The following is a 16011-nucleotide window of genomic DNA, read 5'->3' as shown; positions in this document are numbered from 1 at the left end:
GTAGAAAACTGAATAAGGAAAAGGAGGCTTGTGATAAGGAAATGGTGTCTTTATTCTTTCCTTTTCTTTGGGTGATATGTTTTTTGAAGAAGGAGACAAATGAGGAGACATTTTCATTCTTCTTAACTGCCTCATAAACTATGTCAAAAAACTTGCACCTCTACACTATACCTCCTTCAGTTTTTTATTAACCTTTCTTTGTGTATTTTTCCATTAACATTACAGTACACTGATAATCAGATATGCCTGTAAAGCAGAAGCTGACCATGTTAGCATGTCCAACTGTATGTGCTAACTCTTTGTAGGATTGTTTTTAGATGGCTTGTATGCGTCTTAAAAACAGCACTGCCCACTTTGGAGGATGCACACAGGGTCAAATAACACTGCACAGGAAGTGAGCAAATGTATATGCATGTATTTGCATGTTTTATGATTTTCCTGAATGGAGCAGCTCTGGACTTCCTCCTTTCACTGAACAAAAGCTTACATTGCTGGCTTTTGTTCTGTGTGTGACAGAGCGACATTCCTGGGCAGAGGACATGCCCTCAGGCACAGAAAGCGCTGTACATATGCTCTCACACACTGATGAACACAAATGCATGTCATGTTTTCTGCAAGAGTGTGTGTTTGTTGTACTGCCCCCTTTGGGCGGGGCAGTCCTCTTCTTCCTTATTTGGATAGTTGGTGCGGTGGGGGTCGGGGTCACATGGGTGGACAGCAGAATCCTAGCGATAGGAACAAAAACTGAGAAGTAAGACTGAGGGTCTGCCCAGGAGGCTAAAGTACACCAAGGCAGTGAATCTGAGCAACAAAAGCAAACAACTAAGAGCAAGAGCAAGAAAGAAGAGTGACAGTAGTTGAACAAAAGGAGAGAACGAGAAGCAGCTGAACAGAGAGAGAGGGAGGAGAAAGCAGGGAGAGATAAGAGTGTGACAAACAGGAGACATCGAGAGGAAGCACATGGTGTAAAAATGCCCACCAACTTCACTGTGGTCCCGGTGAAGGACAACACAAGAAAGGCAGACGAAAGCAATGAGGAAGAAGATGTGGATGACAACAATGTGCTGAAAGAGGAAGACGAGGGCACCACAGGTGAGATCAGATACTGTTTTATTCATCTCCATCTCGCAGGCAGCAAATGTTTACACTTCTATACTCAAACAATCTTTACACCATTTTAAAGCTGGAATGCGTCTTTATTTTTCTGTTGAGATTGTAGATTGAGAAATAGCTCTGGAGAGTTCCAGACTTTGCTTACAGAGTCCAGTGCAAGCTGATAATTTGGCTTTATTGCAAGGGCTACTGTTGCCTATGTTTAAAAAAAACTGTTTATGGCAGTGTGTGGGTGGATAATGTGCAGGGAAGTCGGAATTTTAGGGAAAGCTTGTTCATTTTCCAGAAGCTGCGTGAGATGATGGTTTTCCTCACACGCTACTGCCACTGAAAGGAGTTTGACTTGGATTTTGTTGCATGACAGAATCCCCTTTCTATTTCCTTTTATCCCCCAGCACAACTGGTGGTATGGAGGGGTGTGTGATGTTTTTAGATTTCTCATGTGCTCTTGTTTTCAGTGTATTTTGTCTTGCTTCTTCATCAACAACCAGCGTATTGTTTATCTGTTTTCTCCATTTTTTAATTTCCATCTATTGCCACGTTTCCTAGTGCTGTTGTAACAAATACAAGACCAACACCTATGGTCTAATTGGAACACCAATGACTTTCACATCTCTTAACATCTCTCTGTGTGTTGATTACCATTGACATGCAACCTCCACCATGACTCATGCTCTGAAGACCTTGCAATGAACCTCATGGTGTTACAAACAACAGGATAACAGAACTTTTACACAATGCCTTGGCTCAGACATGACATATTTCCTCGAGGACCCCTGACCAAGACAGAACACAAGGCAGAATACTTGAACTTAAATAGCCCTAGCATTTGTATTGCGTGTAAAAGTCAGCAAATATGTGTCATTTAGGTGAACAAAACAGGACTGTGTTTTGAGAAGCCTGACTCATATCCTGCATTTTTTTTTTTTTTAGCTGATAGTTAGAACAGAACAGGGCCAGCTTATTGAACTTAATAACAGTTTGGTTAACTTTGAATACATTTTCCCAACACCCAGACTTCATCTTGCACCTGGACACACAGATCAATATAACACTATAGATTTGGTATTAGAACATAGTGTCGTCCTTTCCCTGTGGCCTCTGCATACAGTATTAACATCAACCTGTCTGAAGGCATGCTGCCAATGCAACAACCCTGGTTTTCATACCATTCAACATGGAGAGGTCATGGAGTACATATTTAACACACTCCTGTTTGACACTCCATGTTTCTTCAGATTGTTGTAAAGTTACTGCTTTTACAGCACTTTACATGGTGCTGAGCGAATCAGTTCCCAGTGTTTAATTTCTGCTGTTGAGCTGCAATTACGGCTGCATGCTGGGTAAGATTTTACAGACTGTGGGAGAGAGAATGGCTTTTTATGATGATGGTTATACAGAATATCATACCGTATTGGCTTCCCCTGTACTTGTTTGTACGAATGCAAATCATTTGTCTCTGACAAAGGCTGTAGGGGCAACAACTGTGGGTGAGCAGGGGATGAGGCCATTGATCTGTTCTAAAGCCACAAGATTATATGCTGTAATTTGGCTTGTGAAAGCATCAGGACCACACACGTTATTTTGTTTGTAATGAGACTGTTTTAAAGAGATTCATTCTATTGTTAACACAAACCCACAGGTCCTCTTCCATAGATGCATATGCTAGAACAAAGGATGCAAACGGTATCATTTTGTACATTTTTGTTGTCTCAGTGAGAACGTGATGACTAAGGTATCATCAATTGATACTAGCAGACTCTGCACACTGGAAAGAGAGACGCCCTGAAGGAGTTAGTCTTGTGTTTTTTGCTAGGGAGGGTTCTTGATAGCATAAATGTTGTTGTCTTATGAACATGTGTAGTGAGGACAGAGTCAAATAGCAGTCCCTGTTATTGATTATGCTTCTGGCTTGCTTCCCGTTGGCTGAATGAGGGGAGGTGAGACCCCACCCCCATGCTGTAATGTAATGGAATCCAGTTTTTCCTCATTCGCTCTTTCTCCTTTGTCCTTTTCTCCCTCCCTGTTTCTTTATATCATAATCTCATTGCTTATTCCTTCCTGAAATTGATACTGATGTCCCCCTCACTCTGCTTCTCATGAACCCATCATTTGGAGGTCCAGCTTTACCTTTGACACATTTGCTTTATACCCTTTTGATTCTCGCTTTAACAGATGAGTGAAAAATAAAGGAGATGATGTAAAGAAAAAATATTTTTGACCTTGGTCTTCTGTTAAAGTTAAATAGAAGTTGTTTCAGTCCTCCTAAGTCACCTGAACAAATGCAAATTTCACCAAATACCATTAGAGGAGCTCAACTACTGGCCTCATTTGAAAACACAGCATTTGCCTTTGTGTCTCGTGTCTACATTGTACCTTAAGTTACCCCTTTGAAAGACAAGTCACTTATACCGTCAACAATCATCCCTTTGTGCCATTTTTGAACTCTTGAACTTTTTGTTGTGACGATGCTTTATCACGTATCTATTATATTCAGCTCTTAAATGTGGCTCCACATTGAAACACAAAAGTAGACATTGACCTGTCTTTTGTCAGTGAAATACGCCTCAGGACCTCAGGATAAACATTTGCCACACTTCTTATTGTTGTTGCATGGGTGTGATAATGCTATTGAACTGTAGCTGTTGCTATGTGTAACTGGTCTCAACTGAAAGTCTCTGTTTGACCACATACTGCTAAAACCTGTAATCAGCATCTGATAGCTTCTCTGAAAATGTATATATAATAAGTGTATGATATGCTATGTCTGACTTAAAAACCCTTTAATCACCTTATTGTATCCCTCATTTTTTTCCACTGATAACACTTTGGAACCAAGAATGTCACCTGAATCCAGCAAATTGTTCATACGAACGCGAAAGCTTTTCAATCGAGGGACTCAATCCATAAAAATTGGATTACACTGATTATGTTTACTTTTTAGTTTTTTTATTAAAGATTATTTTCCATTTCCCAAAGTCTTCCTACACATGTAGTAGCACAATAGTAAAATTAGTTCAGAATAAAGAACCTAAGTACATATATACATTTGCTTGCTATAGGGCATACAGATTTTGGACAGAACACTGTGTTCCAGAGGGGAGTGAGCAGAATCTCTGTGGCAGTGGGTGGAGTAGGATGATGTGTGAGCTAGAAAGTCATACTGGTCAAATAATCAGTGGGAGTGCAGTGCGGAGTATGGACTCCTCAAGAATGAATAGGGCTTCCTTACTTCCTCACTGTTTTCCTTGTGAGACACTGGGTATCTTACTCAGAACTTATGGCCAAGCCGCACCTCATGGATAAACGACAGACTAGGTATGGTCTGAAGCTTGTGGCTTCAGTAGTATTAGGAGAACAAATATTGTAGTAGTTAGTTGTGACCCACTAATAAACTGCTTGCTTACAGGCAGTGTAAAGCTGCTGTAGTAAAATACAGCCTTTTTACTGTTGTGTTGAAGCTGAAACTAAGCAGGTGATTGGAGTATTTCTGTCGTTGTCCGTTGGTCTGTTTGCCCATCTGTCCTGGACATGTGTTTCCTGTTTATTTCTCAGGCAGGTCTGGTTCTGTTTAAAGCTGTATGTGGCAGTCTGTATTTTTGCCTCTCTGTCTCCCCTTATTATGTTGTTAACTCTCTAATTGCCTATGCTTTTGCACAGTACTTATATTGCTAGATGAATTTCACAAGCAACACATTCAATATGCTTTCAGCAAACTGTCATGTAAGCAGACAGTATTGCCTGTAATGTAGTGTTGAATATGACTGGACTGGAAAAGTAGTTTCTTCCATTCTAGTCAAGTATGGCATTGTCAGCTGTAACTGCATCATTTTATGTTTACTTTATTTAGTCTTTAAAACAGTCATACTAGAGTAATTACATTTTGTTCACTAAAACAAACATCCTGACACTTTTGTTACTCTGTTAATCCACAAATTGTTTAAGATCAGATCATGTCACATCTAATCACTTTTCTAAACCAAACAATCTGCCAAATATATTCTTGATTAATCAATTTATCGTTTGGTTTAAAATATATTAAAAACCTGTGATAAATCCCCCTCTCACAGTGATGCCTTCAAATGTCTTGGACTGTTTGACCAGCAGTTCAAATTCCAAAGGTACTGTAATGTCAGACAAGAAGAAGCAGAAAAGCAAACATACACTACCGGTCGAAAGTGTGAACACCCCGATTTTTCCGTTTTTTTAAAATTGGAAATTAATAACTATGCTTAATTACGTTAATGTATCATTGTGCTCTGACATGAAAGCATTCAACAAATAAATTAAGTTAAAAAATAATCAGTTTAGAAACCCAAAATGTATTCCATACATTTGACTCATCAAAGTAGCCACCTTTCGCAAGTGTAACAGCCAAATACACTCGTGGCATTCTTTCCACAATGGAAATCAAATATTCTTCAGAAAGTTCTCAAACCGTTGCAAAAGTTCCCATAAATGTGTGGCTCTTGTAGATTGCTTTGCTTTCATTCTTCTGTCCAGTTCATGCCAAACCAGCTCCTTGGGGTTCAGGTCTGGAGACTGTGCTGCCACTCCATGTTTCCAAGCTTACCATCTTGTTCTTTTTAATAAGGTACTTCTGGCATATCTTGGACTTATGTTTTGGGTCACTATCTTGCTGTAGGATGAACTCCTGACCAACTAGGAACATACCAGAGGGCACTGCATGGAGCTGCAGAATGCTGTGGTAGATGTTTAGGTTCAGGGTTCGTCTCACTCTGTACAAGTCACCGACCCTGGATCCAGTAAAACAGCCCCAGATCATCACACTTCCTCCTCCATGTTTGGCAGTTGTCACACACTTGAGGAACCATCCTTTCTCCTACTCGACGGCATACAAAAATCCTATGTGATGAAACAAAGATTTCAACTACTACTTCAGTAGTCTATTGACAGTGTTTCATGGCCCAGACAAGCCTCTTTTTCCTATTCTGACATCTTAGCAATGACTTGCTTGCTGCAACTCGATCTGTCAAACTTGTAACTCCAAGTCTTCTCTTCACACTTGAACCTGAAACTTGCTTACTACGACCACTATGAAGTTGTGCTTGAACCTTTTGTCTTGTGAGCCGCCTATCACCAAGCTGTTGACTCTCAGAAACTTCTGTTGTGACTGTGGGTCTTCCACACTCTTCTTGCCAGGGTTTCCTCCAGTTTCTGAGCCTTTTGATGGTGAAGAAAACTGTACTCACTGACACCTTGACTTTGGCAATTTCTCTGTAGGAAAGACCAGCATTTTTAATTGTTATGATGGTCTGTCTCTCTTCTATTGTTAATTCCCTTTTCTTCACCATTTTTACAGCAACACACTACTTTCTGCATTACAATATGTTCAAATAATGCTCTGGAGGGTTTGGTGCCACAGTGTGTTCCAACACTACTTTTTTTGCAGAAAGAGTGGGTTGGAAGTAATCAAAAAAAAGCTGGGACTCCGGTAGGATTTGGCAGCACCAACTTTCAAAGCTTGATCAACCTCCATTTCTGCAGAATAAATTCAAGTTGTAAACCCATTTCTTGTTCCCTGAATAAGGCCTTTTTGTATAACTCTGAAATGTACATTATTTTTCAGTTTTGAGTAAACATTTTTTTTTACCTCTGGCAGTTCACCACTTAACTTTGTACCATTTCAAGCTATTTATTGGACTTGAACTACTTGAATTTAGATAAAAACATGGAAAAGTTGGGGCGTTCTGAAACCTTTTACCAGTAGTGTATATTTTACTTTTTTGAAAAAGGACAACATATAACAATAACACAGATTACTTGCATTTGTGTCGCATCTTAAAGATGCATATACAGACCTGGTCTTGGTATCATTTTAAAGACCTCTACTACCAGTTAGGAAACTCTTTTTTAGTTTATTTATACTGCAGCATGTGTCCAACCTGACCCTACAACGTTGCCCAACTCTCAGCGGCGTGTTTGCGTTGGCCATATCTCTTAGCTTTGGTGGTTTTATCTGTTTCACAGCAAAACAGTCAGACACCATTATTCAGTGTCTGTACTTCTACCCTATCAATGGGTCATGGAAATATGATTGAAATGGACCCCCAGTATTTCTTTAGAAATATTGCATCATGAATTGCAGATGTGCATAGTTGCCTAATGCACTTCTAAAAATTTAGGGTATCAATTCAGGCCGTCACATACGAACAACTGTTTAGCAGAAACAATTGTACTCACACATTCCAGTTTGTGTCTAGTGTACGGATGTTTAGTTAAATCCTTTATCATTGTGGTGTGGTTTGCTGGCCGACGTATGCTCTAAAGGAGGAATGATGCATAGAAAAGAGGGAGGGAGGGAGTGAAAATAGTATTACTTCGAAATGTAGTGAGTAAGAAAATGAGACATAACATAATTTTCTGTCATAGGAGTGCTCCCTTTATAAACATTTTTAGACTATCCCCTGGTAGGTGATAATCATCATTATTGAAACCAAGTGGAATTTATCATTTTGTGCACTGGTTGTTCAGACAGACAGTCCTACCCTCTCCAACTGCTATTTCCTATTTCCTGCTTAGTGATCTTGTTCTCACCAGCCCACTGCTCTAAATGTGCTGTCTCTGATAAGCCCTTAGCCAGTAAGTATGCTCATGTTTTTATGGCTGTCTGTTTTCCCACTCTCCTTTCATTGTCAACTGTAGTTTGTGTAATGCTCTCGGGGTCACTTGGCTTTGGTTTACATAGAGTCATAGACTGTATAAACTCCTTCAGCTGCTTTTCTTTTACCATGATTACAAGCCTAACAAATCGGATATCTCTAAGTCTGATGTCCAGAAAAAATGAATTATCTTTTACCATCTTTACAGAATGAATAAGTGCAACATTTGTTGGCTTCTTAGCCTTACTTTGTGTTTTGTGTGTGTTTCTTGTGACATGTTCTGCTCTGTATGATCTTGCACTTCAGCTTTATCACTTATTTACTGATAAACTCTGCTTTATCAGCTTAAATTCTGGACATTGTGAGTGTGACATTGTTGATACATGTCAACAGACATGCTGTGGCTTTGTTGTTCCAATCATAATGAAGCAATAAAAACTTAAGTAGGGAATAGTCAGGTTAGAACCAAGCCTCACAGTAATGGCTATTAAAGTGTTCCCACTCTAAGATGTGGTCACTCGCAATACTATCAAGTGTATTACTGGGCCATTATTATTGATTTGGCTACATTGCCACTAACATATTCATTGCACCACTAATTTAGGAATTTTACATGCAGCCACAAACATGCACAGTTTTGGTTTGGGACAATAAACAAACATTTGTTTTTCTGGTTACACCTGTTTTGAGTATAGCAAGAAATCTGCACTCATTTTCTAGGAAATGATTGTTTCTTTACTAATTATGTAATAGCTACATTACTGGCTTTAAGCCAAGAGTTATGTAATGTGGAAAATGATGCTTATGATGACGTCACAATAATTTGATACAACATACATAGCCAAAAAGTCATGTGGTAACCACATTCAAGCTCTCTGTTGGCAATAATAACTAGGGATGGGAATTTCGACTAATTTCCAAACCGACTAGTCGCTAATTTTATTGGCGACTAGTCGGTTTGGAAAACTTGCAATTTAACCCTTTAAGCGCCAAAGTCGCAATATTGCGACAAGCAACATTGCTGAACATAACAAGCCATAGCTTCAAATATACTGCCTGGTGTGCCTCATGTACTGTACACCAGGAGATGGTGGACATCTGGAACTTTAATCTGAGCATCAGTTGTGGGCGTGTTTTCATTCAAAGTTTTGGAGTTTACAGAGTTTGAAAACCGAGGAGACGAGACTCGCCGTCGGAGCGTATCAGAGCGCAAGACGGCACATTTTAGAGTGAGAAAACTCACCGAGAGGTCTGCTCAACGCTGACAAAGTACTTTGTCAAGTAATGGCTTACTCATATTCTGAAGAGGAATATTCACACTCTGATGAAGATGTTCAGTCGTCCACTGAGACAGAAAGTGCCGCTGCGTCTGTGCGTAATGGCAGCGGGTCGGTGCGCCATGACAGTCCACGAGCAGCACATACTGGAGCCGATGCTTTGCTTCGGGGTGGCAGGAAGGGACGTGGTGGGTGTAGCTGGTGATGAGGGGGATAGCGGGGGTTGAAAAAAGAGACAAGCATATGCTACTGGCAGGATCAACCAGGTAGCCCAGACGGGACGAGCGTGCAGCGCACGCCTGAGCGTGGAGCTGCATGGCGGCGCCCGGTCGGGGACAAGGTGCATGATGCTTAATGCAGCGTTTAACCAACTAGTAAAATACTAAACGTTTAATAAATGAGTAGGCGGTTAAACGATTAAACGACGAGTCGCGCACATCCCTAATAATAACCTCTGCTGAATCCTGAAATGTGCTAGTGTGACACTGAATTTCTGCCAGCTTCAAAGATGACCTCTGACCTCACAAGGCAATGTCCTCGTGCTGACTAATAATAATCTAACATCATCTTCTAGCTGAGCTCTGCCTCCTGTGGAGACTCACAGCATTTCAGTCCTCTTACTTGTTTTAGCTTCTTAAAGAAAGTAATTTAAGTATTAGACATCTATATGCAAGATATACTAATATAATAAATAGCATTTTTTTTGGAAGTACTGAAATAGTGTGTGGACACTCCCCTGTAGTTCAGCTGTTTAAACACCTCTCACAATCCCTTATATTAAATATTCTCATAATCTAGAAACCAGATGTTGGTAGTCCAACCGCCATCTGGTTCCTGGAGGCCATCATATCCTTCTGAATTGCCTTGGTTCTATTTAAAGTGGACACTGGGAGTTATTAGAGAGGGGTTAGAGGCTAATGTGATTCTAGATGAAATCCTAGAATGTGACTTGCAAGCTGCAGCTACAGTTTATTGTAAAGTGTGCCTAATGGGTGTTTATACCCACACACCGTTGCTTCAACAATGTGAGATAGTGACACCTTCTGGATAAGTGTGTGCGTGTGGTTTCTGTTGTTGTTTTTCTATCTAATGTCACAATAAAAGGATATTGTTTTGCTTTCTATGGATAGAGAATTCTTAGGATTAGATTATAAGGCTTGACTGTGTGTGAGAAGCCACATGAATTTATTGTTGTTCTCACATGACTGAATCATTTGCTATTTTGGTCAGAATAAACAGGAAGAACTAGGCAAAATAACCAAATGCCAAATGGCTAGACTGTGTACGTATTCATTAGAGAACCGAAGTAGACATTTAAAAATAACTAGTAAACTAATTCATTTTTTATGATGTAATTGCCAAAGTAATTCAATTATTTTTGAAAGAACAAACTAGTAAGTGAAACAAATAACTAAAATTCCGTCAATTGAACAGCATTTCTCATGCAGTAGCAGTAGTATTTCGTGTGATTTTTACATCACATGATTTCTTAAAAAAAGATTTGAAACATTTACAAGCAACAGCCACAAGGTGACCCATTAGTATTGTGCATCCAGGAGGCTCAGATTCAGTAACGCTGTGATTGTCATTAACAGTAAAATTCCAAGTGGGGAAAACGACTGGGGAAAATTTGACCAGGATTATGCAGAAACCTTTTAAGGAAACAATGCACGATGTCTTTTGTTTTGAAAAATGCAAATGGATTCAAAAGTCAGTACATTTCAGTAAATACATAAACTTGTTTTTTAGCGTGACAGACTTAATTTTGCTGCTTTTCCACCTGTTCATTTATTTTTGCAGGGTGTAGCTCAAATTACAGTACAGATGTGTACTTGCCTTGAATTGTTGAACATCCAGTTTTGTTTGTTGCATTATGACATGTAATTAACTAGCCATAGCAATGCAAAAATAAAAGCAATATGCAAATTTTAATACATTGAAGATTTTATGTAAAAATTAATTAAAACCAAAAAAATGGAATACAAGGAATAAACACACTGCTTTGTGTTTGCACTAAATGCATCAGTGTATAATGTTTCAGACTGGGGCTGCAACTAACAATCGGTGTAATTGACCCTTCGCTAAGCCCCTCCCACAAATGGCTACTGTCCAATCCTACCTTAGCAACTGTAACTAGGCACGAGAGGTCTGTCAAGTTTTCAGCAGAAGACAATATGCCAAAGCGGTGTGCGTACTTTACTTGCAAGTCCGACACTCGTTATCCGCAAAGCTTGGAGGGTGGTGTTGATTTTTTTGCATTCCCCAAGCCAAAGACACAAGAAGAAAGGTGCTGCGTGTGGATTAAGCAGTGTGGGAGACCGCATGATCAGCTGAATCCCTCCAAAATCGATAAGAACACCTACGTCTGTTCTAACTTAAGTTGCTAGCTAACATTAGCTAACCGTAGCTCTGTGTGTTAGGTCAGATGACATTAGCAAAGAAAGACGTCTCAGCGGAAGGACAGAAACCTCCCGTGGGGCGGAAGGGCAAAAGTATGCAACATAGAGCTCATTGTACAGTACCTCATCTTCCTAAATATGATTCTACCTGCTTCTTTTGTAGCAGCAATCTACGGGTCTCCACCTACGCTCACGTCTGACTTTGGCGACAACAACAGATGAGATCGGTACTGCATTAATGTTGTAACCCCTTGGCTTGTGCCACTGTTGTGGCAAACTTGTGCAAGATATTGCTGGGCTTTGCTGTGCCTTAATGAGATCAAGTGTATAGATCAGCCCCACTATATGTGAGCAATATCCTGGTGCGCTGTAAACAAACACAAATTTAGCTTAGCAAGAAATGGGCAGACACATGATAATGACAGTTGACATAACATTAATTTAAATGTATATAATGCATATCGGCTTACCCTGCTGTACAAGAACATTGTTGTTCTTGTATATGATTATTTTTGACGTGAAGTGACAATACATGGGGTGTTTGGTGCTTACACTGAGATCTGTGCGCTTTTCCCTCTATTTTAACGTCCTCTTCATTTGCACTCCGCCAACATTTAATTTGGTGAATATAGTTCTCAAAAGCATATTGGAGACCCTTCTGTCTGCTTCTCTCTGATATCGCTGTAGAATATGTCCAGAAATTTGCACATATCTCCTGAGAAATGTCACTCACCGGTACCGCTAAAAACTCCATATTTCATGCTCGGAGGGAAAGCTTGACAGGCGTAGCAACAGTAACCAAGGGGAGTGGGGCTTAGCGAAGGGTCAATTGTTGGTAAATCTGTTGATTATTTTCTCAATTCATGAATTATTTGTTATATATATATATATATATATATATATATACTATTCCAGAAAATGGTTAAAAATGTCAATCAGCATTTCCAAGGCCCAGGATGACCTCCCCAAATTGTCTTCTTTTGTCCAAAGAGATTTGGCATTTCTTCTTAAATAATAGCTTAAACTGATTTATTCAACTTTAAAATAGCTGCTGATTAATTTACCGCTAAAAGCTTATGAAATAATTCTTGCAGCTCTCTTTGAGATGTCTTAGCATCTATTTAGCAGAACATCAGGAGAGTTTTTATTGAGCCTTTTGCCACAGCATGATCATAAGAAAACATAAGACTGACTGAAGTGATATCAGACATGTGCAAAACAACTAAATAGTTACTTGCTCAGTTCCATCTCATGTAGACAAAGCATGGTTCATTTAAAAACGTTAATTTCATTCATTACTCTTGCTGGTCCTATCAAGTCCTGAAATATTTTGAAATTTGTTTATTTAATTTAGTCGAGGATTCTTCTTGTAAAGGAAAAAATGCTATGCTCAAAAACATAAATGTTGTGTTTTCTTAATAATTTAGGAGTGAAAATTGAGTGACATTTTATAAAAGCACCTTCTCTGTACCTGCAATCACTAATGTACTATTTTTTCTCACCTATCTCATGGTTAGTGTTTACTCAAGGCAATGAGGATTCAAGTGTAAGCAGCACTAAGTAACATTGATCCCACTAACCTTGGCTGACTCCCATTGTCCTCCTCTTTTTTTTGACTAGCACCCATGCATTCTTAACTACTTCCAGTTACCGATCTATGTAAAATTACACCACTATAGAATAAAATATTTTTTGTCCTACATGCTGTTTCCATACCCAGTTCCTAAATCACTCTTTGACTTTTATGTCTGAATTATGTTTTTTTCCCTCATTCAAAAGCCATTAAACTTATGACAGTCTGATCGACTTACAGTAATTTTCCCCATCCTAGTATGGATGTTTAAAGTATCCAGTAAATCACTCTCTATGCAGACACTGATACAGAGTGTCACTATCCCTTATCTTTCTGTGCCTTGTGTTGCATAACGGGCTACGTTGTTTACCTGACAGGTTTAAAGGCTTAGGACATCATTAAATGCAGCACACAGACATGTATGTGCACACACACATACGTACACAAGCAAAAATAACTATAGCAGCAGCCATCTGACATCAAACCAAGTGGAGCTTGATACGACTAAATCCTTCTTACTGTGTGAGTTGATAGCCCCTCTTTAAGCTCTGCCTTCACACATCTGTCAATTTCCTGATGCTTACAGCAGATGTTCAGTTTTGTCTTCACGTGGGCTGGTGGAAGCTGGTTAAAAACTGCTGTGACAGGTTGTGAATTGAAGTAGTCTGCAAGTCTTTTTGTGAAGTATTGGTCATAAACTGCAAAAAAAATCAAAGATTATGTCCCAATTGACGCTCTCTCTGTGTAGATAGCCTGATGAGTCTGCACGACTTCCTAAGAGACCAGCATGTCTTGGGCTGACGAAGAACACTCATCTGACTGATGTGGCTGGTGGCCAGAAGACGGCAGCAGAAATTGAGCTGCACTTTGTCTGCGGGGCTTTAAAGCAATGTATTCCTCAACCCTGGAGCCTCAGCGTTGCTTCTGTGTTTTATAAAAAGTTCAGGATTAGCCTAATCTGGTTAAGTGATTAGTGTCCACCTGACACGCTCTTAGACGGACAGATTAATGGGCAGCCATTACAGAGGAGGACAGCAGTGTGCCAGGTTCACCAAAGCCTCAGTGGCTGGGGCAGAGACTGGTCTGCCATTGTCTATCCAGTTTGTGGAGCTGTAGCACATCTTTGGCTGTTTTCAGCTAACATTTAGCTCAACCTGAGCTCAGATTAGGTGTGTATGGCACAGACTGAAGGATGATGCCTCGACAATACTGCTATACTGATGTCCACTAAGTAGGAAAATATCTTGTAAATAAGTAAATATGAATAAATGTTTATTTTATATTTATATATAATCTATAATTAGAAGTTTGTTATTCTCTGGCAATGTCGAACAAATATTGTTGTGCCAAGAAAAATCAAATATAGAAGTGAAGTGAATGTTGTGATGCTGTATGTCAAAGGTTTTAATAGTTTAAATAATAATACTAACTAAAAACAAATTTCAAAATGGTGTTCAAATCATTCATTGTTCAGACTCCAAAGCCTTATTACCACAGAGAGACACTTGCGTATACACACTGGGAAGGGACATAAGTTTGTTCATTCATTTTATTCAAAGTACAGCTGTACACATGTGTCTCTGTACCCTCAAAAGGGTGTTTACATCCGAATCAGGTGAATGGTGTAGGAATTACAACATTTTTTTAAGGGGCCAAAAGTAATTGGACATTTGGCTGCTCAGCTGTTCTACAGCCAGGTGTGTTAATCCCTTATTATTTAATTTACAAGAAGCAGATAAAAGGTCTAGAGTTCATTTCAAGTGTGGTATTTGCCTTTGGAATCTGGCGAGGTCAACTTTCAATATGAAGTCGAAAGAGCTGTCACTATCAGTGAAACAAGCTGTTATTAGGCTGAAAAGTCAAAACAAACCCATCAGAGAGATAGCAAAAACATTAGGTGTGGCCAAATCAACTGTTTGGTACATTCTTAAAAAGAGAGAGTGCACTGGTGAGCTCAGCAACACCAAAAGACCTGGAAGACCACAGAAAACATCTGTGGTGGATGACAGAAGAATCCCTTCCCTGGTCAAGAAAAACTCCTTCACATCTCTTGGCCAGATCAAGAACACTTTACAGGAGGTTAAAGTCAACAATTCAGAGGAGACTTTACCAGAGTGATAACAGAGGGTTCACCACAAGTATAAACCATTGGTGAACATCAGAAACTGAAAGGCCAGATTACAGTATGCCAAAAAACATCTAAAAGAGCCTGTGCAGTTGTGGAACAACATCCTATGGACAGATGAGACAAAGATCAGCTTGTACCAGAATGAAGGGAAGAGAAGAGTCTGCAGAAGGGAAGGAACTGTTCAAGATGTAAAGATACCAGCTTATCAGTGAAGCATGGTGGTGATAGTATAATGTTGTGAGCATGTACAGTATGGCTGCCAGTGGAACTGGTTCTTTTATATTTATTGATGATGTGACTGCTGATAAAAGCAGCAGAATGAATTCTGAAGTGTTTTTGGTAATATTATCTGCTCATATTCAGCCAAATACTTCAGAACTCATTGGATGATGCTTCATGGTGCAGACGGACAGTGACCTGCAGAATGCCACGAAAGCAACCAAAGGTGAAGAAGTGGAATGTTCTGCAATGGCAAAGTCAGTCACCTGACCTGAATCCAGTTGAGCTGTATTTCACTCGCCGAAGACAAAACTGAAGGGAAAATGCCCCAAGAATGAGCAGGAACTGAAGACAGCAGCAGTAGAGGCCTGACAGAGCATCACCAGGGGCTGAACTCAGTGTTTGGTGATGTCTATGACCGCAAAGGATTTCCAAACAAATCTTAAAAATGACAGTTTGATTTATGGTTATGTAAGCTTGTCCAATTACTTTTGGTCCCTTCAAAAGGTGGAGGGCACACATAAAATGTGTTGTAATTCCTCCACCTGATTTGGAATCAAGACCGTCAAATTAAAGCTGACAGTCTGCACTCAAAGCACATCTGGACTGTTTCATTTCCAATCCGCTCTGGTGGTACAGAGTCAAAATACTGCAAATGGTGTCAATGTCCCGATATTTA

The 16011-nt window shown here is 39.7% G+C and overlaps 1 protein-coding gene across 6 annotated transcripts in view; it reads left to right on the top strand.

The window, feature by feature from the left end:
• Positions 1-16011, top strand: part of slc12a7b (solute carrier family 12 member 7b) — a 75819-nt gene that overhangs the window by 19029 nt on the left and 40779 nt on the right. For 2 of the 6 annotated variants that reach the window (XM_051940815.1, XM_022192180.2), the window contains exon 1: positions 692-1092. The exons of the other annotated variants lie outside the window; for them this stretch is intronic. In XM_051940815.1, coding sequence (XP_051796775.1) covers positions 972-1092 — 121 coding nt within the window. In that variant the 5' untranslated portion in view covers positions 692-971. Of the gene's footprint in view, positions 1-691; positions 1093-16011 lie in introns of those variants that run through there. 6 annotated transcript variants of the gene reach the window in all.

This window comes from Acanthochromis polyacanthus, chromosome 20 (assembly GCF_021347895.1).
Source record: "Acanthochromis polyacanthus isolate Apoly-LR-REF ecotype Palm Island chromosome 20, KAUST_Apoly_ChrSc, whole genome shotgun sequence".
NCBI lineage: Eukaryota > Metazoa > Chordata > Actinopteri > Pomacentridae > Acanthochromis > Acanthochromis polyacanthus.
Note: the sequence above shows the minus strand (reverse complement) of the source record. Positions and strands in the feature narration are given on the sequence as shown.